Here is a 27,419-nt window from a genome sequence, read left to right as displayed (position 1 = left end):
TAATCCCAAAGAGGCAGTTGCCCCACCCCAGAATTATCTAAGATCCACCCATGAAGTTCTTAAAAAGTTACTTCTTTCTCCTTCCTTTCTCCTTCCTTCTTTGCTTTCTTCCTTCTTTCCTTCCTTTCTTTCATTCCTTCCTTCTTCCCCTTTCACTCTATATTTCCTCCCCTCTCTCTCTACCTCTCTCCCTCTATTTCTTTTGTTTTCTCTCTCGCTTTCTTTTTTCTCTTTCTTTCCTTCTTTCCATCCTTCCTTCCCTCCTTCCTTCCTTCCTTTCTTCCTTCCTTCCTTCCTTTCTTTTCTTCCTTTCTTTTCTTCCTTCCTTCTTCCCTTCCTTCCCTTCCTTATTTTACTTACCTTTCTTCCTCCCATCCTTTCTTCTTGTCCACTACTCGGACAACATCTTCTCAATTTAATATAAAAGCATCTTGTAGCCACCTCCGGTGCCGTTCCAGCCTCATTGGCACTTGCTCTCCCGAGGCTCATGTTACCTTGTTACGTCATGTGAGCCCTGGAGCCAATCAGTGGTTGCTAATTAGTCGCTTCACCCTCACTTCTTTTGGATGTAACTTATATCTAGAGGTAGTCGGAGAGCAGCAGCAGTCCTTACTTCTTATGCACTTTTTTATATTCCATCCTAGAGTAATGAGCAAAATAGCCACCAGCAGATCCATAGAATTTCGGCAAAAGGTTAAAAAAGAAAAATAACGCCTCACTGCTCACCTGTCCTGCCACTCCCGCACCCTACCGTCCTTCCCTTCACACCTCTTCTTTCCATCTTTACTTGTGCGCATCTTAACTCAATGGTTTACTGTTTACCCCTCCCTCAAAGGAAACCTATCAATCTGTTTATATCTTTCAAAGTCAAGTCCAGCAATACCTTTACTTGGCCAGTCCATTCCTTCATTGCTGAGACATCAATTTGAATTGATATGCAAATGCGGCTGAAGGACTATGGTAGATCTGAAGCCTCTGTCACTCCAGTTCTATTCTTGGCCCAACAATGCCTGCTTCTGCTTGGCTGTCTCCCCTTTTGCATGAAGTCACATAGCATAGAAGCTGGCAGTCAACCAGAAGGAGGCGGCGCTGGATGTTGAATAGAGCTGGAGTGACAGAGGCTTCAGATCTACAAACAGTTTTTCAGCCTTGCTTGCGTATCAATGCAAACTTGTTTTCTTAGTATCAATGGAACGGACTGGCCATGTAAAGGTATTGCTGGAGTTGTCTTTGAAAGAGCTACATGTGCATATAAATAGTTTGGGGGTGAAATCCTGCTGACAAATTCCCTATAAGGGATAAACAGTTTCTTATGTTAGTGTAAGGTGCTCAGGGCGATAGTCATGGCCGAGGGGCTGCTTCTTCCAGTTCATCTGTGCTTTGTTTGTAGTTTGTAGTGCAGAACAGTCACGTTTCGGCCGCAGGCATCTGCTGTCTCCATGCTTTCAGATCCAGCAACAGCCGCACATAAATCAGTCAAAGTTCCATAGATGACAACATGGAGTATTGGGCACAATCTTCCTTTCCGTTTAAGTCCATAGCATAGTACACTTCTACGTTCTCCACTTGTTCATCCTGAACTATCCCTCTGCTTGCTTCCTCCTTCAGCCCCTGGGATTTCCCATCTGGCCCCGCAGTTGACTCATGAGATTCATTATGTTCCTCTCACAAGGTTCCACTTCCATCTTCCACACTACGGATGGTTTGTCAGCCCTCTCCATAGCCAATGACTCAAACCCGAGGCGCTGGACGTTACAAGAATGTCAATAAGGAACTTCCAATGATCCTATACCACCAGAACAATGGGTACTTCTCGTGCCATTGCCCACTGCCATTGAACTTCAGCTTTCTTCTCTGTCTAATACTGAACACAATCTCTTTCTGATCGAATCAGGAAATGTTTCCCATTTTTATCTAATCTTTTCCCCTTCCATGCTGGGCCGGTTCCAAACATATTAACTGTATCCTATCTCATACACTATATCCTGTTACCAATATGCCAACCACTGCATATCTCCTTTCCTAATCTACGCAATACTACTGTAAACTTTATGTCCTCAATCTAGCTCTATTCTTTCTCTATGCCCTAGACAGTCTCATATTGTACATTATTTACATTACATCACAAGAACAGCATACAGTAGTGCCTATAAGAGTCCATGCACTTTACATTTTATATGTCAAAATAAACATAATAAAAGTACAAGTCATAACACACATGTTACCATTATTGGCTCGAGTCCCTGTCAAGAGGGGGGGTGTTATGATCCTTAGTGGTTGAGGATCACAAATTACTCCAGCTAAGTAACAAACATAGGACAAGCTCTAGGGAGGTGGCAAACTGGACTGACCGCAAATCTGAACCTATCCAAACACACTAGAAGTAGCCGGCCTAAAAATCCTAGACGTCTCGAGCCAGCCTGAGGAACTAACTACCCCTAGAGAGAAAGAAAGACCTCTCTTGCCTCCAGAGAAATAATCCCCAAAGATATAGAAGCCCCCAACAAATAATAACGGTGAGGTAAAAGGAAGGCACATACACAGGGGTGAAAGCAGATTCAGCAAATGAGGCCCACTAATACTAGATAGCAGAAAATAGAAAAGGGAATCTATGTGGTCAGTAAAAAACCCTTACAAAATATCCACTCTGAGATTTCAAGAACCCCCACACCAACTAACGGTGTGGGGGGAGAAACTCAGTCCCCTAGAGCAACCAGCAAGCCAGGAAATCACATTTTAGCAAGCTGGACAAGAAACATAATGAATGCTGATAATCAAAAATGAACAAACAAAAACTTAGCTTGTCTTGGAGAGACTGGGAGCAAGGTAGTCACAAGGAATCGGAAGAGCACTGAATACATTGATAGCAGGCAAGGAACTGAGTCTCCAGGTGAGCTAAATAGGAAACCAACCAAGGATAACGAACCAGCTGATGCTGCCAACCTGCAGAAAGACAACACTACACAGTACCGCTTGTGACCACTAGAGGGAGCCCAAAAATAGAGTTCACAACAGTACCCCCCCCTTGAGGAGAGGTCACCGAACCCTCATCAAGACCCCCAGGGCGATCAGGATGAACCGCGTGGAAGGCACAAACCAAATCGGCCACATGAACATCAGAGGCGACAACCCAGGAATTATCCTCCTGACCATAGCCCTTCCACTTAACCAAATACTGAAGCCTCTGTCTAGAGATACGAGAATCCAAAATCTTCTCCACCACGTACTCCAATTCGCCCTCGACCAGCACCGGAGCAGGAGGCTCAACAGAAGGAACCACAGGTACCACATACCTCCGCAACAAAGACCTATGGAACACATTATGAATGGCAAATGATGCTGGGAGATCCAAACGAAAAGACACCGGGTTAAGGATTTCCAAGATCTTATAAGGACCGATGAAGCGAGGCTTAAATTTAGGAGAGGAGACCTTCATAGGAACATACCGAGAAGACAGCCACACCAAATCCCCAACACGAAGTCGGGGACCCACACCGCGGCGGCGGTTGGCAAAGCGCTGAGCCTTCTCCTGTGACAACCTCAAATTGTCCACCACATGGTTCCAAATCTGCTGCAACCTATCCACCACAGAATCCACCCCAGGACAGTCAGAAGGCTCAACCTGACCCGAGGAAAAACGAGGATGGAAACCAGAATTGCAGAAAAAAGGCGAAACCAAAGTAGCAGAACTAGCCCGATTATTAAGGGCAAACTCGGCCAATGGCAAAAAAGTCACACAATCATCCTGATCAGCAGAAACAAAACATCTCAAATAAGTTTCCAACATCTGATTAGTTCGCTCGGTTTGGCCATTAGTCTGAGGATGGAAGGCCGACGAAAAAGACAAATCAATGCCCATCTTAGCACAAAAAGTCCACCAAAACCTGGACACAAACTGGGATCCTCTATCAGACACAATATTTTCAGGAATGCCGTGCAAGCGAACCACATTCTGAAAAAATAGAGGAACCAAATCGGAGGAAGAAGGCAACTTAGGCAAGGGCACCAAATGGACCATCTTGGAAAAACGATCACACACCACCCAGATGACAGACATTTTCTGAGATACTGGAAGATCCGAAATAAAATCCATGGAAATGTGCATCCAAGGCCTTTTCGGAACAGGCAAAGGCAAAAGCAAACCGCTGGCACGAGAACAGCAAGGCTTAGCCCGAGCACAAATCCCACAAGACTGCACAAAGGAACGCATATCCCGCGACAAGGAAGGCCACCAGAAGGACCTAGCCACCAAATCTCTGGTACCAAAAATCCCAGGATGACCCGCCAACACCGAAGAATGGACCTCGGAAATAACTCTGCTGGTCCATCTATCCGGGACAAACAGTCTCTCTGGTGGACAACGGTCAGGTCTATCTGCCTGAAATTTCTGCAGCACTCGTCGCAAATCTGGGGAAATGGCAGACAAAATCACTCCCTCTCTGAGAATACCAGCCGGCTCAGAAACTCCTGGAGAGTCAGGCACAAAACTCCTAGAAAGTGCATCAGCTTTCACGTTCTTCGAACCAGGCAGGTATGAGACCACGAAGTTGAAACTGGAGAAAAACAACGACCAACGAGCCTGTCTAGGATTCAGGCGCTTGGCAGATTCAAGATAAATCAGATTTTTGTGATCAGTCAAGACCACCACACGATGTTTAGCTCCTTCGAGCCAATGTCGCCACTCCTCAAATGCCCACTTCATAGCCAACAACTCCCGATTACCAACATCATAATTCCGCTCGGCAGGCGAAAACTTTCTTGAAAAGAAAGCACATGGCTTCATCACAGAGCCATCAGAGCTTCTCTGCGACAAAACAGCCCCTGCTCCAATCTCATAAGCATCAACCTCGACCTGGAAGGGGAGAGAGACATCTGGCTGACATAAGACTGGAGCTGAAGAAAACCGGTGCTTCAGCTCCCGAAAGGCCTCCACGGCCGCAGGAGACCAATTAGTCACATCAGAACCCTTCTTGGTCAAATCCGTCAAAGGTTTAACCACGCTAGAAAAATTAGCGATGAAACGACGGTAAAAATTAGCAAAACCCAAGAACTTCTGAAGACTCTTAACAGACGTGGGCTGAGTCCAGTCATAAATAGCCTGGACCTTGACTGGGTCCATCTCCACAGTAGAAGGAGAAAAAATAAAACCCAAAAAGGAGACCTTCTGTACTCCGAAGAGACATTTTGAGCCTTTCACAAATAAAGCATTAGCACGCAGGACCTGAAACACCATCCTGACCTGCTTCACATGGGACTCCCAATCATCAGAAAAGACCAAAATGTCATCCAGATAAACAATCATAAATTTATCCAGATATTCTCGGAAGATGTCATGCATGAAGGACTGAAACACAGAAGGGGCATTAGAGAGTCCAAAAGGCATCACCAAGTACTCAAAATGGCCTTCGGGCTTATTAAATGCTGTTTTCCATTCATCTCCCTGCTTAATGCGCACAAGGTTATACGCACCACGGAGATCTATCTTGGTGAACCAACTGGCCCCCTTAATCCGAGCAAACAAATCAGACAATAGTGGCAAAGGATACTGAAATTTGACTGTGATTTTATTCAGAAGACGATAATCTATACAAGGTCTCAAAGAACCGTCCTTCTTGGCCACAAAAAAAAATCCTGCACCAAGAGGGGAAGAGGATGGGCGAATATGTCCCTTCTCCAAAGACTCCTTTATATAACTCCGCATCGCGGCATGCTCTGGTATAGACAAATTAAAAAGTCGTCCCTTAGGAAATTTACTACCAGGAATTAGATTTATAGCACAGTCACAATCCCTATGAGGGGGCAGGGCACTGGACCTGGGCTCATCAAATACATCCTGGTAGTCAGACAAAAACTCAGGGACCTCAGAAGGAGTGGAAGAAGCAATAGACACCAACGGAGCATCGCCATGAATTCCCTGACAACCCCAACTTGACACAGACATAGCTTTCCAATCTAAAACTGGATTATGAGCCTGCAGCCATGGCAGACCCAAAACGACAACATCATGCAAATTATGCAGAACAAGAAAGCGAATCACCTCCTGATGTACGGGAGTCATGCACATGGTCATTTGCGTCCAATACTGAGGCTTATTCTCAGCCAATGGCGTAGCATCAATTCCCCTCAGAGGAATAGGAAATTCCAAAGGCTCCAGGACAAAACCACAGCGCCTGGCAAACGACAAATCCATCAGATTCAGGGCAGCACCCGAATCCACAAAAGCCATAACCGGGTAGGACGACAAAGAACAAATCAAAGTAACAGACAAAATAAATTTAGGCTGTATAGTACCAATGGTGACAGGTTTAGCAATTTTTTTAACGCGCTTAGAGCATGCTGAGATAACATGAGTAGAATCACCACAGTAAAAGCACAACCCATTTTGACGTCTATGACTTTGTCGCTCAATTCTGGTCAGAGTTCGGTCACATTGCATAGACTCAGGTCTCTGTTCAGAAAACACCGCCAAAGGATGAGCAGATTTGCGCTCCTGCAAACGCCGATCAACCTGAATGGCTAAAGCCATAGAATCACTCAGACTTGTAGGGGTGGAAAACCCCACCAAAACATTCTTAACGGCCTCAGAAAGACCTTCTCTGAAATTTGCAGCCAGGGCACACTCATTCCATTGAGTAAGCACCGACCATTTCCGAAATTTTTGACAATACACCTCTGCTTCATCCTGACCTTGAGAGATAGCCAGCAACGCTTTTTCTGCCTGATTCTCAAGATTACCACATAAGAAAGGAAGGACAGCATCCAATCCAGGTGAAGGTGTTCAAAAGTGAATTCCTTTATTAAGCCACGGTGCGACGTTTCGACCCCGGTGGGTCTTTATCAAGCATAAAAAATGTTGGTAATGGTGGACCTTTATAGGGAGTGGATTACCATGAACCAATCCCCACAAAGAACCCACCTACATCATAAATATCATAAATATCATAAAAAACAATACAATAGTGTACATACATATAACACATCTTATATACATAACAAATATCAGAGCAGAGTCAAAAAAATCAATACACATATGTCACTATATTATACAAAAACACCCACTGCAGCCTCATTATAAATCCGTCAACGTGTTCATAGTGACCATGAACCAATGATCGGGTGTGTTTTATCCAGTGCATCAACATCTTACCTATCAGGTCTAACCTGGTATCGCACTCGGACACATGCATGGAAACCACCAATCTGCAGCCAATCCATGTCACACCAATCACCCGTAGCATCCAGAATGCAGTGCTCACCATATCCACCAATCACGCCGCAGCAAGTGTATCATATTTACTAACAATCGCTCCTAACCAATAGATGAGCCGCTCATACCGGCACCATGTGCACTTCCTCCAATCGATCAGTCGGTCTCAGGAGCTGTAAACAGATGTCCCACAACAGCGTGCAAGCGTGCGGACGCACATAGCTCCGCCCCCAGCCACGCCATCACTGATGACGCACCATGGTGAGGGAGACAACGCACGCCCACCGCCGCACAGCCGCGCATGCGCTCTGGACCCTTATCTGACTGCAGCTCGATCGCTGAATCACCTATCTACACAGAGGCATAATGTGTGCAGCATTGTACAGAAACGCTTCACTATAATGGAGAGCGCCCCCTGGATGATTGTATAGTATATGAACATCAATAGCAGTGGAACACATATGACAGTGGAGTGGTAGAGCATATATTATAATAGGGTTGGTGAATTCATAATCAATCACATATTAGATCACAATTTCATAAGTAGGCCAGTAAGCAAAATGACATATGTATTAAACAAAATCCATAGAGTAACATTCAACTCACAAAGGCCATCAGCCTCTGCATCTTCTATCAAGGTGGTCATGTATGTATAAACCTAAAAACACAGAAGAGAAATATATAAAACCAATAAAAACAATCCTATACCTCGATAAGGTCACAGGGTAATGTCACAGCTAATTATGATACACAAATTTGGAGATTATATTCAATATTTAGTCCTCCAGGTTGCAAAGAGCCTAGCCTGGAGATCCACCTCAATTCTTTTTGCTTCAACAACAAAGTACGGTCTCCACCTCTCCTAAGTGGTGGCACCCCATCAATCACCCTGAACCTCAATTGGCTCACAGTATGCCTATTGTCACAAAAATGTTTAGGGACCGGTAGTTCTAACATCTTATTCCTAATGGTACTCTTATGTTTCCCTATTCGTGTCTTGACCTCTTTCGTTGTCTCGCCAACATAGACTAGCCCACAAGGGCACACTAGCATATATATGACGAAACTAGACATACAAGTATATCTACCTTTGATAATAATCTCCTTCCCCGAATGGGGGTGATGGAAGACATCCCCCTTAATCATGTTGCTACAGCAGGCACAACCAAGACAGGGGAAATTCCCCTGTCTCGGAGGGGCCAAGGTCCTCTGTATAAGAGTCTTACCAGGCCCTATATCGGACTGCACAAGCCTATCTTTAAAATTGCGTCCTCGTTTATATGAAAAGACCGGAGCGTGTGAAAATTCGGCTACATTTGGAAGACCTTTCTGCAATATATGCCAATGTCTCCTCAAAATACCGCCAATCTGACTACTGGCAGTATTGAATGTAGAAACAAAAGGTATACGTTTGTCAACAATCTTGATTCTCTTATTTCTGAATTCCTGTCGAGTCCCATTTTTAACTTTATTTCTAAAGATCCTCACATCGCTAGCTGGGTAACCCCTATCAATAAACTTACTACACATGTCATCAAGTCTGGGATCAAGAAAAGAATCATCCGACACTATTCTTCTCACCCTCACCATCTGACTCCACGGTAAGGATTCCACCATTTTCCTAGGGTGGTGGCTATTAAAACACAGTAAACTGTTCCTGTCAGTCTCCTTAACGTATAAATCTGTCTTCAAAGTTAACCCCTCTTTGTACACCATCGTATCCAAGAATTGGACCCGCTCCGAAGAATACATCAGAGTAAAGTCCAATTCCGGGAAAATGTCATTGAGTTCCCCCTGAAATTCGAGCAACTCCGTCACATTGCCATCCCAGACCACAAAGATGTCGTCGATGTAGCGCCACCAGGCCCGGACATGGGTCCAATGTTGCACCCACTTATGCTAACATCTACATGGCGGTGCTTGAGGACCGGCATGTGTACAGTTCCAAATATTGGCCCCATGTCCGGGCCTGGTGGCGCTACATCGACGACATCTTTGTGGTCTGGGATGGCAATGTGACGGAGTTGCTCGAATTTCAGGGGGAACTCAATGACATTTTCCCGGAATTGGACTTTACTCTGACGTATTCTTCGGAGCGGGTCCAATTCTTGGATACGATGGTGTACAAAGAGGGGTTAACTTTGAAGACAGATTTATACGTTAAGGAGACTGACAGGAACAGTTTACTGTGTTTTAATAGCCACCACCCTAGGAAAATGGTGGAATCCTTACCGTGGAGTCAGATGGTGAGGGTGAGAAGAATAGTGTCGGATGATTCTTTTCTTGATCCCAGACTTGATGACATGTGTAGTAAGTTTATTGATAGGGGTTACCCAGCTAGCGATGTGAGGATCTTTAGAAATAAAGTTAAAAATGGGACTCGACAGGAATTCAGAAATAAGAGAATCAAGATTGTTGACAAACGTATACCTTTTGTTTCTACATTCAATACTGCCAGTAGTCAGATTGGCGGTATTTTGAGGAGACATTGGCATATATTGCAGAAAGGTCTTCCAAATGTAGCCGAATTTTCACACGCTCCGGTCTTTTCATATAAACGAGGACGCAATTTTAAAGATAGGCTTGTGCAGTCCGATATAGGCCCTGGTAAGACTCTTATACAGAGGACCTTGGCCCCTCCGAGACAGGGGAATTTCCCCTGTCTTGGTTGTGCCTGCTGTAGCAACATGATTAAGGGGGATGTCTTCCATCACCCCCATTCGGGGAAGGAGATTATTATCAAAGGTAGATATACTTGTATGTCTAGTTTCGTCATATATATGCTAGTGTGCCCTTGTGGGCTAGTCTATGTTGGCGAGACAACGAAAGAGGTCAAGACACGAATAGGGAAACATAAGAGTACCATTAGGAATAAGATGTTAGAACTACCGGTCCCTAAACATTTTTGTGACAATAGGCATACTGTGAGCCAATTGAAGTTCAGGGTGATTGATGGGGTGCCACCACTTAGGAGAGGTGGAGACCGTACTTTGTTGTTGAAGCAAAAAGAATTGAGGTGGATCTCCAGGCTAGGCTCTTTGCAACCTGGAGGACTAAATATTGAATATAATCTCCAAATTTGTGTATCATAATTAGCTGTGACATTACCCTGTGACCTTATCGAGGTATAGGATTGTTTTTATTGGTTTTATATATTTCTCTTCTGTGTTTTTAGGTTTATACATACATGACCACCTTGATAGAAGATGCAGAGGCTGATGGCCTTTGTGAGTTGAATGTTACTCTATGGATTTTGTTTAATACATATGTCATTTTGCTTACTGGCCTACTTATGAAATTGTGATCTAATATGTGATTGATTATGAATTCACCAACCCTATTATAATATATGCTCTACCACTCCACTGTCATATGTGTTCCACTGCTATTGATGTTCATATACTATACAATCATCCAGGGGGCGCTCTCCATTATAGTGAAGCGTTTCTGTACAATGCTGCACACATTATGCCTCTGTGTAGATAGGTGATTCAGCGATCGAGCTGCAGTCAGATAAGGGTCCGGAGCGCATGCGCGGCTGTGCGGCGGTGGGCGTGCGTTGTCTCCCTCACCATGGTGCGTCATCAGTGATGGCGTGGCTGGGGGCGGAGCTATGTGCGTCCGCACGCTTGCACGCTGTTGTGGGACATCTGTTTACAGCTCCTGAGACCGACTGATCGATTGGAGGAAGTGCACATGGTGCCGGTATGAGCGGCTCATCTATTGGTTAGGAGCGATTGTTAGTAAATATGATACACTTGCTGCGGCGTGATTGGTGGATATGGTGAGCACTGCATTCTGGATGCTACGGGTGATTGGTGTGACATGGATTGGCTGCAGATTGGTGGTTTCCATGCATGTGTCCGAGTGCGATACCAGGTTAGACCTGATAGGTAAGATGTTGATGCACTGGATAAAACACACCCGATCATTGGTTCATGGTCACTATGAACACGTTGACGGATTTATAATGAGGCTGCAGTGGGTGTTTTTGTATAATATATTGACATATGTGTATTGATTTTTTTGACTCTGCTCTGATATTTGTTATGTATATAAGATGTGTTATATGTATGTACACTATTGTATTGTTTTTTATGATATTTATGATATTTATGATGTAGGTGGGTTCTTTGTGGGGATTGGTTCATGGTAATCCACTCCCTATAAAGGTCCACCATTACCAACATTTTTTATGCTTGATAAAGACCCACCGGGGTCGAAACGTCGCACCGTGGCTTAATAAAGGAATTCACTTTTGAACACCTTCACCTGGATTGGATGCTGTCCTTCCTTTCTTATGTGGTATGTTATTTTCCATGGGGGTCCAGTGGAACTAGGACGTGCATCCGCCCATCTGTTGTGCTGTCGGTCAGCTGCTTTATTTCTATGATTCTCAAGATTAGGCTCCTCATAAAGCAGTCCAAGAGCCAGAAAAAATGCATCTACATTAAGCAGTGCAGGATCTCCTGGCGCCAGAGAGAAGGCCCAATCTTGAGGGTCGCCACGCAACAAGGAGATAACAATTTTAACTTGCTGAGCGGAATCACCAGAGGAACGAGGTCTCAGAGATAGAAATAACTTACAATTATTTTTAAAATTTAGAAACCTAGAGCTATCTCCAGAAAACACCTCAGGAATGGGTATCTTTGGTTCTGACATAGGGCTATGAATAACAAAATCCTGAATACTTTGCACCCGTGCCGTAAGATGATCCACACTAGAAGTCAGAGTCTGAATATTCATGTCTGCAGCTGAGCTCAAAACCACCCAGAGTTCAAGGGGATGAAAGAAGCTAAACAGACTGCAGCAAAGGAAAAGCAGGAGGGAAAAAAAAAAATGTACTCAGGTCTTCTTTTTATCCCACTTCTGCGATGCATTAAACACTTTTTCGCCTGCTATACTGTTATGATCCTTAGTGGTTGAGGATCACAAATTACTCCAGCTAAGTAACAAACATAGGACAAGCTCTAGGGAGGTGGCAAACTGGACTGACCGCAAATCTGAACCTATCCAAACACACTAGAAGTAGCCGGTGAACGTGCCTAAAAATCCTAGACGTCTCGAGCCAGCCTGAGGAACTAACTACCCCTAGAGAGAAAGAAAGACCTCTCTTGCCTCCAGAGAAATAATCCCCAAAGATATAGAAGCCCCCAACAAATAATAACGGTGAGGTAAGAGGAAGGCACATACACAGGGGTGAAAGCAGATTCAGCAAATGAGGCCCACTAATACTAGATAGCAGAAAATAGAAAAGGGAATCTATGCGGTCAGTAAAAAACCCTTACAAAATATCCACTCTGAGATTTCAAGAACCCCCACACCAACTAACGGTGTGGGGGGAGAAACTCAGTCCCCTAGAGCAACCAGCAAGCGAGGAAATCACATTTTAGCAAGCTGGACAAGAAACATAATGAATGCTGATAATCAAAAATGAACAAACAAAAACTTAGCTTGTCTTGGAGAGACTGGGAGCAAGGTAGTCACAAGGAATCGGAAGAGCACTGAATACATTGATAGCAGGCAAGGAACTGAGTCTCCAGGTGAGCTAAATAGGAAACCAACCAAGGATAACGAACCAGCTGATGCTGCCAACCTGCAGAAAGACAACACTACACAGTACCGCTTGTGACCACTAGAGGGAGCCCAAAAATAGAGTTCACAACAGGGGGGCTGTATGGGGCGCAGCTAGAAGAAAGCCCCCACATGACTGCGTTGCCATGGGGAGCAGTGCAGTATTTTTTAAATAATTAAACAGGGGGTCCAGGGATTGGTTGGGATAAGAATGGGGGTGGGGATTTTGTGAGAATGGGAGGAGGGGGCTAGGGAAAGTGCGGGAAGGGGATCATTGGATTAGAGACAGGCGAAGTGAGTCCCTCCCACCCACCCTTTTTTGGTGGCATAACCAAGGGAACATAATTTTAGGCGAGGTCCGTGGGGGTGGTTACTTTGTAATTTTGTTTTTGAAATTTTCTGTTATGCTCAACTCATTGAAGGGAAGGAATTTTTTGTTATTATCGTCACAGTGGCGGGTTGGCGGGGGGTGGGGTTCTTGGAGTTGGTGATGATGCTTATAGGGTTGATCTGGCTTTTGTTACGGGCTCTGGACGGGGTGTTTACCTCGGGAGCTTTGTGGTTGGTTTGCCCGAAATGGGTTACATGGTGCCCTCGAGCTGGTGGTCACGGCTGAGGGTAAATACGTGTTTTGGTTAAATTTGTGGTAGGCTTTCTGCCTATTATGAGCCAGATTTCTTAGCTCCAAGAACCCTCCCCTCGAGGTTTTTACATTTACAATGTTTACATGTTGTTATTCATGTATTTGTTTGTTAATAAAATGGCCGCTGTGGCCAAATTATCCAAAAGAAATTAATGTGTTCGTGTGAATTCATTAGGTGGTTAAACGGAATGGTAAAAAGGGAGCAAGGTAGTTGGGGTGGAGGATTTCTTACGGAAAGGATCCTTTATTGGCTATACGCGGTCATGCTCTTACATTAGATCCCCTTAATTGAACAGTAATTGAGAATATCAAGAATATCATACTGTAATGGACAAGCTACTTCTAAACTGAGGACAGGGGCAGTATAGCTTAGATTTAATGCATGGACATGGGGTTTTCTTGGCTTAATAATTAGGGCATAAAATTATATTATGTCAGTAAATCAATGCAACGTTAATAGTGAAGAATATAAGAAATGTTTGTGATCGGAGAATGCATTATTAATTTCACTTCTCTGGATTAATGACTACTTTAATCGCATGTTTCTTATTCTTTTGCTTGGGGGATGTGAATTTGTTAATTTAAAAAAAAAGTATTTCTCGTATTTAATGCAGTAAAGTTCCCTATAATATGAATTATTGTGTTATGCAGGGTAGCAGTTGCAGACAATGACGACATTAAATATTATTCCCCAAACCCAAAATAATGGCATACGGATAAGATATTCCATCACGTTCTAGTTTGTGGGGTCTGATTGCAGGGATCCCACACTGATTTTGAGATTGATCTGATTTAGAATAAGCCATTCACTGGCTGGGCTGTGACTAGGAATTTCGGGGCCCCATACTGGCAAAAATTTTTGGGACCTCCTTGTGACTCTGCCCAGGCTCCACCCCAGACCCGCCTCCACCCCTCGAACTGTCCACAGTCAAAAGATTTTGCTGCCACCACGACAAGGTAGACTCTTTTGTCCGGACCCTACTCTACTCTATCCTATTAATCATTTGTTAAAATATCCAATACAATTTAGGTATATTTGTATTTTTCAATTTTTAAAATGACCAATAATATCACATATAGAGGACAAAATACCACCGCACTATGACCAGACACCATATTACCACCACATAGTGACCTACAATACCACATACAAGGAACAAATACCGACACACCATGTCTAGACACCATATTACCACCACAGTGACCAAATAATATCACATACAAGGGACAAATACCACCGCACCATATCCAGACCACATATTACCACCACATGATGAGAAATAATACCACATACAAGGAACAAATACCACCACGCCATGACCAGACCACATGTTACCACCACATAGTGTCGAAATAATAGCACATACAAGGAACAAATACTGCCACACCATGGCCGGACAACATATTACCAGCACATAGTGACTGAATACTAAAATACTGATCAGTAATAAAAAAAACACAATACTAATATCACCATAAGTGCCATTATATACAGGAAATCTGTACTTAGTATGCAGTGTCTGTGTACAGGTAATACAGTGATCATTGGTGACAATGTACACAGGACCGCTGTATATAGTATACAGTGAATTGTGTCAGTGTACAGGTAACACACTGACTCACCAGTGATGTCTACTCTCTAGGTGAAGTGCTTCATCTTTGCTTTTCATCTTCATCCAGCACAGACCCGGTCACTTCTTCCAGCCAGGGCTAGTCTTTGCAGGAAATAACACAGTTATCTAGCGCTCCACTTGCAGAACACATTACTTATTTTTTCCCAAATTCTAAACTACACCAGATGAAGAAAAAAAGGCGACAGTGTTGCTCTGCACAGTAACAGGACTGCATCCCCCATTTAAAACATTATCCTCAAAAAATAAAATAAATACCTCACTGCAGTAATAATATCCCCCGTCCTGGCCCCTGTGTCTCTCATTCTTGGCTCCAGCCATATGTTCTCCCATCCTGCCTCCATGTGATGTCCCATGGTGCCCTATCTGATCTCCCCATCCTGCCCCATCTGCCCCATGATCCTGCCCCATCTGTCCCATGAGCCTGCCCCATGATCCTGCCCCATCTGCCCCATGATCCTGCACCATCTGTCTCCATCCTGCCTCATATTCCTGCCCCATCTGTCTTCATCCTGCCCCTTTGTCTCCATTCTACCCCCTTGTCTCTATTCTACCCCCTTGTCTCCATTATGCCCCCTTGTCTCCATTCTGCCCTTGTGTCTCCATTCTGCCCGTGTCTCCAATCCTGCCCCTGTGTCCCCAATCCTGCCCCGTGCCTCCATCCTGCCCCTGTGTCTCCCATCCTGCCCCTGTGTCTCTCATCCTGCTCCGTGTCTCCATTCTGCCCACATGTCTCCTATCCTGCCCTTGACGCCATTCCTGCCCCTTGTCTTCATTCTGCCCCTTGCCTCCAATCCTGCCCCTTGTCTCCATTCTGCCCCGTGTTTCCCATCCTGCCCCCTTGTCTACATTCTGCCCCTTATCTCCATTCTGCCCCCTTTTCTCCATTCTGTCCCCTTGTCTCCATTCTGCCCCTTGTCTCCATTCTGCCCCGTATCTCCATTCTGCCCCCGTGTCTTCAATTCTTCCCCCATGTCTCCAATCTTGCCTGTGTCTCCATTCTGCCCCTGTGTCTCCCATCCTACCCCAGTGTCTCCAATACTGCTCCCGTGTCTCAAATTCTGCCCTGGGTCTCCATTCTGGCCCTTGTCTCTATTCTGCCCCCGTGTCTCCCGTCCTGCCCCCGTGTCTCCATTCTGCCCACCTGCCACTTTCAATTAAAAAAAAAAAAGAAAAACCTTTCTTCTTAACTTGCCGCGCTCCTGCGGCGATGATGATACCTTCAGACGTCTCAAGTGTGCACTCACCTACGAATGACAATGACGTCATACACCGGCGACGTGAATGCTGACGTCAGCTACCAGCCTCCGATTGGCTGGCGGCCCGCACGGCAATAGAGTAACTGTACCTGCGTCTCGGACGCAGGTTCAGTTAATGCATCGGTAGAAGCCTGCCACTGGGGTCCGATCAGCAGAAGAGACGGGGCCCGATGCGGGCCCCCTCTGCTGATTGGGCAACATACGGCAGTCAGGGAAGTAATGTCCTGATGGCGGTCCTGTTTACTGGTATGAATGAGCAATGATAAGAAATATTAGGAAGGTGGCAGATATTTTTCCATAGCACCCTAGTTGCATAGGAAAGTAGATTTAATTTTTACTGAAGTCCATTCGGAAAAAGAAGGTTTAAATATACATTTATAGATGAGCGAGTATTAAAATGTTCGAGTGCTTGTTACTAGTGTTGAGCATTCCGATACCGCAAGTATCAGGTATCGGCCGATATTCGCGGTATCGGAATTCCAATACCGAGTTCCGATATTTTCAGTATATCGGATATCAGAATCGGAAGTTCCCATAATTCAAAGAGCCAGAATTCAGCCAATGAGGAATCATTAGAAGTGTGGGCACATCCTGTTCTGCATGGTAGGCATGTAACTACTGGCATGGCTGTGATTGGCTGCTGAAATGATGTCATGATGCACTATAAAAGTCACCGCCACCATTTTGGGTTCACTCTGCTGTGAATTCAGTTAGGGACAGGACGCTGTGTTCTGACTGAGGGCCAGTTTAGAGATAGCGATTTGCTTCATTGTGCTTTACCCAGGCTAATTTAGCAACCGCTGTGTGAGATCCTTTTTTTGGCCTTGCAGCGCTGTTCACGGCAGTCTGCACGGTCTCTGTGTGAGTGCAGCTCACTCTGTAGTCTGTTCTGCCGCCACCGCTGGTTGTAGTCAGCTCAGGGCGCGTCACTGCCTCATACCGTTCCATTGTCTGTTTCTCAATTAGTGCAGCCTGCTGCACTTTTTTTCAAATTTATCCTATTTGTGGCTTTCCATCCGTATCCAGCTAGATTGTGGAAAAACACTATATAGGATTACATAGAGGAGGTTTTTTTGGCCTTGCAGTGCCGTCAGGGCCGGCGTCAGCACCCGGCGCACCTGGGCAAGTGCCAGGGCCCTGGCGAGACAGGGGGGCCCACTCATGCTGTCTGAGATACAGCCAGGGCCGGCGTTAGGGGCCCCCCAGCCACTACAGCAGAAGCTCCACTGATAATCATAATCAGTGAAGCTTCCGATGTAGAGACTGGTTGAGGACCTGTAGTGACATCACGATCATGTGACCTGCCATGTGACCGTGATGTCACCACAGGCCATGTATTCATAGGCCAGTGCACCGTCCTCCTGTACTCCTGCACGGAGCTTCTGAGGGGAGGGAGAGCTAAGACCTGGGCTGGCACCTACATACCTGAGCTGTGATGTGAGGTACCATAAGTCGTGCAGCACCCTTTGTGTGTGCTGCTCCTGTGATGGCTCCTGTCAGCAACTCCTGCTCTTGTTGGCAGTCCCAGCAGAGGAGAGGGCAGGGAGGTGTCTGCTGGGACAGTGCTGCTGGGAGCAGCAGGAGCTGCAGCTGATACTGTGGAACATCTCATTCCCTACAGCATAAAGCATTGTATGTGAGGTGTGTGTGATTGATGTGTGTATAGTGTGTGGTATGTGTAGTGTGTGCTGTCTGAGCTATGTGTATGTGTTTATATGAATCACATGTATCAAATGAGCATTTGTTGTGCAGCATGTGTGTGCCATGTATGTATGTATGTGCCATGTATGTATGTGTGTGCCATGTATGTATGTGTGTGCCATGTATGTATGTGTGTGCCATGTATGTATGTGTGTGCCATGTATGTATGTGTGTGCCATGTATGTATGTATGTGCCATGTATGTATGTGTGTGCCATGTATGTATGTGTGTGCCATGTATGTATGTATGTGCCATGTATGTATGTGTGTGCCATGTATGTATGTGTGTGCCATGTATGTATGTGTGTGCCATGTATGTATGTGTGTGCCATGTATGTATGTGTGTGCCATGTATGTATGTGTGTGCCATGTATGTATGTGTCATGTGTGCCATGTATGTATGTGTGTGCCATGTATGTATGTGTGTGCCATGTATGTATGTATGTGCCATGTATGTATGTGTGTGCCATGTATGTATGTGTGTGCCATGTATGTATGTGTGTGCCATGTATGTATGTGTGTGCCATGTATGTATGTGTCGTGTGTGCCATGTATGTATGTGTGTGCCATGTATGTATGTATGTGCCATGTATGTATGTGTGTGCCATGTATGTATGTGTGTGCCATGTATGTATGTGTGTGCCATGTATGTATGTGTGTGCCATGTATGTATGTGTCGTGTGTGCCATGTATGTATGTGTGTGCCATGTATGTATGTGTGTGCCATGTATGTATGTGTGTGCCATGTATGTATGTGTGTGCCATGTATGTATGTGTATGCCATGTATGTGTGTGCCATGTATGTGTGTGTGCCATGTATGTATGTGTATGCCATGTATGTATGTGTGTGCCATGTATGTATGTATGTGCCATGTATGTATGTGTATGCCATGTATGTATGTATGTGCCATGTATGTATGTGTGTGCCATGTATGTATGTGTGTGCCATGTATGTATGTCTGTGCCATGTATGTATGTGTGTGCCATGTATGTATGTGTGTGCCATGTATGTATGTGTATGCCATGTATGTATGTGTGTGCCATGTATGTATGTGTGTGCCATGTATGTATGTGTGTGCCATGTATGTGTCGTGTGTGCCATGTATGTATGTGTGTGCCATGTATGTATGTGTGTGCCATGTATGTATGTGTGTGCCATGTATGTATGTGTGTGCCATGTATGTATGTGTGTGCCATGTATGTATGTGTGTGCCATGTATGTATGTGTGTGCCATGTATGTATGTGTGTGCCATGTATGTATGTGTGTGCCATGTATGTATGTGTATGCCATGTATGTGTGTGTGCCATGTATGTATGTGTGTGCCATGTATGTATGTGTGTGCCATGTATGTATGTGTGTGCCATGTATGTATGTGTGTGCCATGTATGTATGTGTGTGCCATGTATGTATGTGTGTGCCATGTATGTATGTGTGTGCCATGTATGTATGTGTGTGCCATGTATGTATGTGTCATGTGTGCCATGTATGTATGTGTGTGCCATGTATGTATGTCTGTGCCATGTATGTATGTGTGTGCCATGTATGTATGTATGTGCCATGTATGTATGTGTGTGCCATGTATGTATGTGTGTGCCATGTATGTATGTGTGTGCCATGTATGTATGTGTGTGCCATGTATGTATGTGTCGTGTGTGCCATGTATGTATGTGTGTGCCATGTATGTATGTGTGTGCCATGTATGTATGTGTGTGCCATGTATGTATGTGTGTGCCATGTATGTATGTGTATGCCATGTATGTGTGTGCCATGTATGTGTGTGTGCCATGTATGTATGTGTATGCCATGTATGTATGTGTGTGCCATGTATGTATGTATGTGCCATGTATGTATGTGTATGCCATGTATGTATGTATGTGCCATGTATGTATGTGTGTGCCATGTATGTATGTGTGTGCCATGTATGTATGTCTGTGCCATGTATGTATGTGTGTGCCATGTATGTATGTGTGTGCCATGTATGTATGTGTATGCCATGTATGTATGTGTGTGCCATGTATGTATGTGTGTGCCATGTATGTATGTGTGTGCCATGTATGTGTCGTGTGTGCCATGTATGTATGTGTGTGCCATGTATGTATGTGTGTGCCATGTATGTATGTGTGTGCCATGTATGTATGTGTGTGCCATGTATGTATGTGTGTGCCATGTATGTATGTGTGTGCCATGTATGTATGTGTGTGCCATGTATGTATGTGTGTGCCATGTATGTATGTGTGTGCCATGTATGTATGTGTATGCCATGTATGTGTGTGTGCCATGTATGTATGTGTGTGCCATGTATGTATGTGTGTGCCATGTATGTATGTGTGTGCCATGTATGTATGTGTGTGCCATGTATGTATGTGTGTGCCATGTATGTATGTGTGTGCCATGTATGTATGTGTGTGCCATGTATGTATGTGTCGTGTGTGCCATGTATGTATGTGTGTGCCATGTACATGTGTGTTCCATATACGTATGTTCCATGTACTGTATGTACGTGTGTGCCATGTACATGTACTGTATGTATGTGTGTCATGTACATGTACTGTATGTATGTGTGTCATGTACATGTACTGTATGTATGTGTGTACCATGTATGTGTGTGTGCCATGTACATGTACTGTATGTATGTACCATGTATATGTGTGTACCATGTACGTGTGTGCGATATGTACATGTACTGTATGTATGTGTGTGTGCGCCGTGTACATGTACTGGAAGTATGTGTGTGCCATGTACGTGTGTGTGTCATGTATGTGTGTGCCATGTACATGTACTGTATGTATACATTTTTGCACATGTCACTTATTGGGGTCAGTCATCAGCACTACAAATCGACAGTGAATTCAAAACAACGGGACAACGAATACTGATGTGTTGTGATGCTGCAACCTGCAACCCATTTTGCCCTTTTACAAATGTTCTACGTTAATACTTTCTAATGTTTACTTTAAGGCTGTGTGCACACATTCAGGATTTTTTGCTTTTTTTCCGCGTTTTTTCTCTATAAAAACGCAAAAAAGCGCATACATTAAGCATCCTATTATTGGAATGCAATCTGCAATTTTTGTGCACATGCTGCGTTTTTTTTCCACTGCGCAATCGCATTCTGGAAAAAAATGCAGCATGTTCATTCTTTGTGCGGAATCGCAGGGATTCCGCACACATAAGAAAGCATTGATCCACTTACTTTCCGCATGTGGCTATGCCCACCATGCGGGAAGTAAGCGGATCATGTGCGGTTGGTACCCAGGGTGGAGGAGAGGAGACTCTCCTCCAGGCCCTGGGAACCATATAATTGTTAGAAAAAAAAGAATTAAAATAAAAAATCATGATATTCTCACCTTCCAGCGTCCCCGACAGCCTTTCCGCTCCTTGCGATGCTTCTATTCCCAATAATGCATTGTGAAAATGACATGTGATGACGTCGGTCTCGCGAGACTGCTACTTCATCTGGGGTCATTGCCGCAATGCATTATTGGGACCGGAGCATCGCGAGGAGCAGGAAGGCTGTCGGGGATAGGCAGCATAGGCAGCATGAATAGTAAAAAGTTGGTCACACTTGTCAAACACTGTTTGACAAGTGTGACCAACCTGTCAATCAGTTTTCCAAGCGATGCTACAGATCGCTTGGAAAACGCTAGCATTCTGCAAGCTGCAGTAATTACGCTTGTAAAACGCTAGTGTTTAGCGGGAAAACGCATTCCAATTCCGCATGCGATATACCCGCAGCAGGAGTTGCGGAATTGCCATGGAAATTTCCGCAGCAATTCTGCAACATGTGCACATAGCCTAAAAGAGTTTTCCACAAAAATTGGCATATAAGGGCTTGACTTATATAAAGCCCCTCTGCTGTATGGTATTGTAGAATTTACAATAGCTATCACTCATGTAAGAAGTGAATTCTGGCATTGGACTATACCTATATTTCTCTGCTGTATCTGTGATTCATGAATTGTGGTATGTGTTAAAGGGGGGGCCCAATGAGACTTTCGCCCGGGGCCCTCAAAAACCTGGAGCCGGCCCTGAGTGCCGTTCAAGGCTGTCTGCGCAGCATCTGTGTCTCTATATGCCTTTAATGTCTCCTCCACCTCCCCCAATACATCCTACATTATTCTTAGTTGTTTTCCTTCATGTAGAATTAACCTACAAGGAAAAAAAGGGTTTATTTTAATTCCGATATTTTTGTCCCATTGACTTGCATTGGTATTGGGTATCGGTATCGGCGATATCCGATATTTTTTGAATATTGGCCGATCCAATCCGATACCGATACTTCTGGATATCGGAAGGTATTGCTCAACACTACTTGTTACTCGAATTCTGCAAATCGGACGCTAGGACGGGCTCGACTGAAGTAACAAGTACAATGGAAGTCAATGGGAAACTCAAGCATATTTCCCCAACACCCTAACAGGAAGTATATAATGGGGGCAGAAAAATCGCTGAAATGGATGGAAACAGTGCACAAATTCAATCGAAACAGCATGGGAAAGATGCCTGGTAGCATATTGGACTCCCAGGTCACTGATGGGAACTAAATAAATAAATAATTTTAGAAAACGACTTGGGGTCTCCCCATTTATTAAAAGCAGCCAAGGTAAAGCAGACAGCTGGAGGCTGATATTATCAGGCTGGGAAGGTCCATGGATGTCGGTTCCTTCCCAGCCTAAACGTACCAGCCTGCAGCCTTCCCAGAATTGGTACATCATCATAGATGCGGCAATGCTGGCGCTTTGCTCGGTTTTTCTCAATTGCTCTGGTGCGCTGGCCATTGGGGTAGTACTTTTTGGAGTTTATGTCAGCTGTGTATTATCAGCTGAAATTAAGCCCAGGGGTTAGTAGTGTATAGGCCACTCCCATTACTAACCCGGTAATAAAAAAATAAAAACATACACATAAAACACACAGAAAAAATAGTTTATTTGAAAAAAGACCCCCCCCACAAAATCCCTTGTTTACCAATCTATTTAAAAAAAATGTTCCCATGAGGCTCCTCCATCATAGCCCACGTTCCTCATTGTCTCCAGCATTTGTGAAATGGCAGAAAGTACTGCTATTCACAGACGTCGATTAGTGAGGACAACTTTCATCAGAGCCGCTGGCTCTCGCTGAGTACTTTGTTGAGTTAGCTGCTCTGTAGGTTGTTATCACCACTACCCGGCGCCTGTTAATAGCAGTACTTTACTGCTATTCACAGATGTTTGAGCCGGATGCGAGGAATGTGGACTACATCGGTGAAGCTTCGTGGGAAGAATTTTGATAATAAATTGGTAAACGAGGGATAGTGTGAAAAAAAATATTTTTTTCTTTATGTCTGTGGGGGTTTTTTATTACTGGGCTTTATGCCAGCTGATATTAAACATCTAACTTCAACTAAACATTACCCTTATTGCCACCATACCAGGGCAATCAGAAAGAGCCCAGCAAAGCACCAATTCTGGGGAGGGTGCAGGCTGGTATTTTTAAGCTTGGAAGGGGCCAATATCCATGGACATTCCCAGCATGATAATATCAGCCCCCAGCTGTCTGCTTTACCTTGATTGGTTATCAAAAATAGGGGGGACCCCACATAATTTTTAAAAATTTGTTATTTGCTTAATAGGTCAAAAAAGGGGAAAACACCCTTTATTGCCACATGAACTGCTTCCAGAGGACAGTGTGCATCACCGGGTCTTCTATTTGACCCGATGACTGGTTGAGGCCAGCCAATCACAGTAATGCCAGTAGCCAACATGGCTAGCAATCCCTGCATGTTTATTGGCTGTCTAACAGCTGCAAAACATGCTGGCCAGGGACTCGAGCATGACGCTGGAGCCCCCACGATTTTCAATCAAGTAACGAGTTTGCCCAAGCACCCCAACGTTTGTTCGAGCATCGAGCAGTGGTAAGCATGTTCGGTCATCACTAGTACAGACCTCTTTGAGGGCAATTTTTGCATTTTATGTGTATCTGGCTTAGAATTGCTAATAGGGTTAAATTATAGTATTAAGACATTTGTCTTCTACAGCCTCTATGATTCATGGTACATAGCAGATTGCAGAAAAAATTAAAGGTGGTGTTCCACTGGAGAGGTGATAACTTTCTGGGGGTCTCCGCACTGCTATCTTTGGCAATCCCAAAGGCTTTGCAATTGTTTATTAGCCACAAATACATGCATTTAAAATGCCCTGAAAGGTGATCATATCCTGTAGTTTTTGAAGAACACTGAGTCAATTTTTAATGACCATCAAATTGGTATAATTTGATTGGACCACACTTTTTTCTAGTACTAACTTCTCATTGTTTTGTTTCCTTGTAGACCAAGTACCAGCAAAAATTCCATTCAAACTGAATACTGAAAAAGTGATGGAACCATTTTCCTTTCAGAGCTGGTTGGATACACACTGTTCGGGAATAGAAAAGAAAAAATATGCACAATTGTTTGAAGATCGTTATGAGACTAAGGTATGAGATCAAGTATTGGGAAAAAAAATGAAAGGTCAACTTATTATAACACAGATGACCGCACATATTTATTATATGAGTCAACTGTTTGGGAAAGCCAAACAACTTTTCTGTCCCCATACAGCACCATGTTGTTGGCATGTTGTTGTTTAGTTTTTCAGGTAATCGGCAGTATGCAGATGAATCGCCCCCACGTAAGGGCAATGGGGTACTCGGCACCGGGTCCTTCAGTTCAGGGGATGTCATGGTGGCTGACCCGGTCCGTGGCCCTCAGGGGGTGTCCAGTAAAAGAGTTTATATATGGGGAAAGGTCTTTAAAGGGATAATGTTTGTGACGCCACCTGTGGTATTCGGTCAGGGTGACCGATGCTGCTTAGGGGTCCGCTGGGGATGATGTGATGGCAGCTAGATGGTATACCTTCCCACAGGTGAAGTGTATCCCCAGGGCTTCCCAGAAGTGTAGGTGGTGATGGTGGATGATATAAGGCGCAGTGAAGAACGAGGACACAAGGTTGCAGTCTCTTTACCTTTACTGAAGATTTCAGCATCCACAGTCGAGGGTACAGACCACAGGGTAGGCAGTCTGGCCGGTCCGAAGGCAAATCCAGAGTCCCCTTATCCAGGTGGAAATCAGTAGCCTTCCCCTAGCGCCTGTGTGTTGTAGTACCTCCCTGCTGAGCTTCTTGGTAAGGTCCTCACAACTATTGTAGATTTTCTAGATGTTATGTCTTCCTCTCTGTCCCCCAGATGGTATGGATAGGACAAACCCATATGACTGGTGGCCTGAGGCTTTTTACAGGGACCCTACGACGCCCCAGCCCCCACAAGTTGCCACCGTGCCTCCTGGGTATATGGTGGGGGCAGCCAACGTGGAATTGACTGTCCTGCCGGTCTCTGAAGCAAGGCTTGGAGACAATTGATTCCTCGGTATCCTGGCTACCGGATTCTGCGCCTCTGAAGGAAGCAGCTTGCTCCTAGCTGATCTCCCTCTGATATTCTTCTCCTGTGCTCTGCGTTCCTGCACACTCTCTGCAATATGTTCTCTTCCCAGGAGCTGTAGCACTTCATGCCACCGAGCTCCTCTTCCTCTGTCTTCCTGACAGGAACTGAACTCTCAACTCCTTTTCCCTCCAGATCAGGATGTTATATAGGGGAGTTCACCTTAAACAGGCTTAGAGCTCCCCCTTCTGGTCTGGATTGTGAACATGTTGCATGCATTGTGTTTACCTGGTGAGGAGATCTCCTTTATTGCCTTCAGACGTAACATCACTCCCCCAGGTGGAAGAATGACCTTACTGCAACGACCACTTACACAGCCCTATAATTGAGAATGAGCATTCTCTTAAATGCTTGTTTGCTGATTTGTGAACCATGTGAAGGCGCCTTAATTAGAGATCAGCGAACCCGTGAAAGTTCTGGTTCGCCGAACATACAGTAAAAAGTTCAGTTCGGGTCTGAACTTGACCTCGGAATTGACCTCAGACTCAAATTCAATAGAAGTCAATGGGGACCCGAACTTCAGTACTTTAAAATGGCTGTAAAATTGTCATAGTCAGGGATATGGGGCTGCAAAAGGAAGCAAAATGGGGCTAAGAGCAAGACAATTGCCCTACAAACAAATCTGGATAGGGAAATGGCTTAAAATAACAGAATGAAAAAAAGGAAAAAATAATAATCTTCAACCAGGAGGCAGAAGTCCAAGTGGACGAGGTGGACGTGGCGGTGTAGGTCGAGGAGGCAGGGGAGGAGCTATCCAATACTGTTTTTGTGTTGTTTTTTTTTGTCAGGGAACAGACTTAAAGGAATATAGAATAAAATAAAAATAACAATGTAGAACCAGGAGGCAGAGATCATAGTGGAGGAGGAGGTTTAGGTGTAGGTGGAAGAGACGTAGGAGGAGGAGGTAGCCAATTGTAGTTTTGTGGAGTTTTTTTTGGGGGGGGATACTCTGAAAACAGGCAGTATGATAATCTGCTGGCCATTTTCTATCTGTATTCAGGCTGTGTAATATTCTGCACTTTTTTGAGTTGAAATCAGCGAGGATTGCAGTCAGAGTTGATGTCCATTTTGGTGGAGTTGGTATAAAATGGACCGACTCCGACTTCTAAAATATATAATAAATTGGGTACAGTAGTTCAATGCAGGATTTGTTATGTTCCTGATCTAAGAATCTCAGCTTTTAGTTGAGATGAATCTGTGCTGCACTTTATGTACATGCTCAGTAGTGACCGGGGCTGTGGAGTCAGGAGTCAGGGAAACTGAGGAGTCGGAGGTTTGCCTTACTGACTCCACAGCCCGCCCCTGCCTGCTACACACCCAAATGAAACACCTTCCTCTGGTGCACATAGGTGTCAGGACAGCTGCCGAGTATGCTCATTTTTTACACACACTACCTGCAAAAAATAGCTGCAGAGTACACTTTATTTTTGTACACACTACTCATATAGACACAGCAGTACAGTAAAATTGTTGGTTTGGTCTATAAATGTCAACGAGATGGCTGATTACAATAGTAACAGTACTCCCACAGGCAAGCGGGTGCAGAGTACACACAAAGGCTTAAAGGACAGTACTCCCACAGGCAGGGGTGTAGAATACACACAGTGGCTAACAGGACAGTACTCTAACAGGCAGGGGTGGCAGAATACACACAGTGGCTTACAGGACAGTACTCTAACAGGCAGGGAGTGCAAAGTACACACAGAGGCTTAAAGGACAATGCTCCCACAGGCAGAGGTGTAGAATACACACAGTGGCTTACAGGACAGTACTCCCACAGGTAGGGGGTGCAGAGTACACACAGTGGCTTAAAGGACAATAATCTCACAGATGGGTTTTCAGAGTATTCAAAGAGGCTTTTAGCACAGTACAAGCACAATACTACCATAGATATGGAGTGTAGAGTAGACATTTTTTTTTTAAGAGTGCGGCACAGTCACTATCTGTCTTTCAC

The 27,419-nt window shown here is 44.6% G+C and overlaps 1 protein-coding gene across 2 annotated transcripts in view; it reads left to right on the top strand.

Moving 5' to 3' along the window:
* The window catches only part of HAAO (3-hydroxyanthranilate 3,4-dioxygenase), a 75,300-nt gene that overhangs the window by 34,812 nt on the left and 13,069 nt on the right, over positions 1-27,419 (top strand). For both annotated transcript variants that reach the window (XM_077282377.1, XM_077282378.1), the window contains exon 7: positions 24,321-24,466. In XM_077282377.1, the coding sequence (XP_077138492.1) occupies positions 24,321-24,466 (146 nt within the window). The remainder of the gene's footprint in view (positions 1-24,320; positions 24,467-27,419) is intronic.

Source organism: Ranitomeya variabilis, chromosome 2 (assembly GCF_051348905.1).
Source record: "Ranitomeya variabilis isolate aRanVar5 chromosome 2, aRanVar5.hap1, whole genome shotgun sequence".
Lineage (NCBI taxonomy): Eukaryota > Metazoa > Chordata > Amphibia > Anura > Dendrobatidae > Ranitomeya > Ranitomeya variabilis.
The sequence above is the reverse complement of the archived record's forward strand: the minus strand, read 5'-3'. Positions and strand labels throughout refer to the sequence as shown.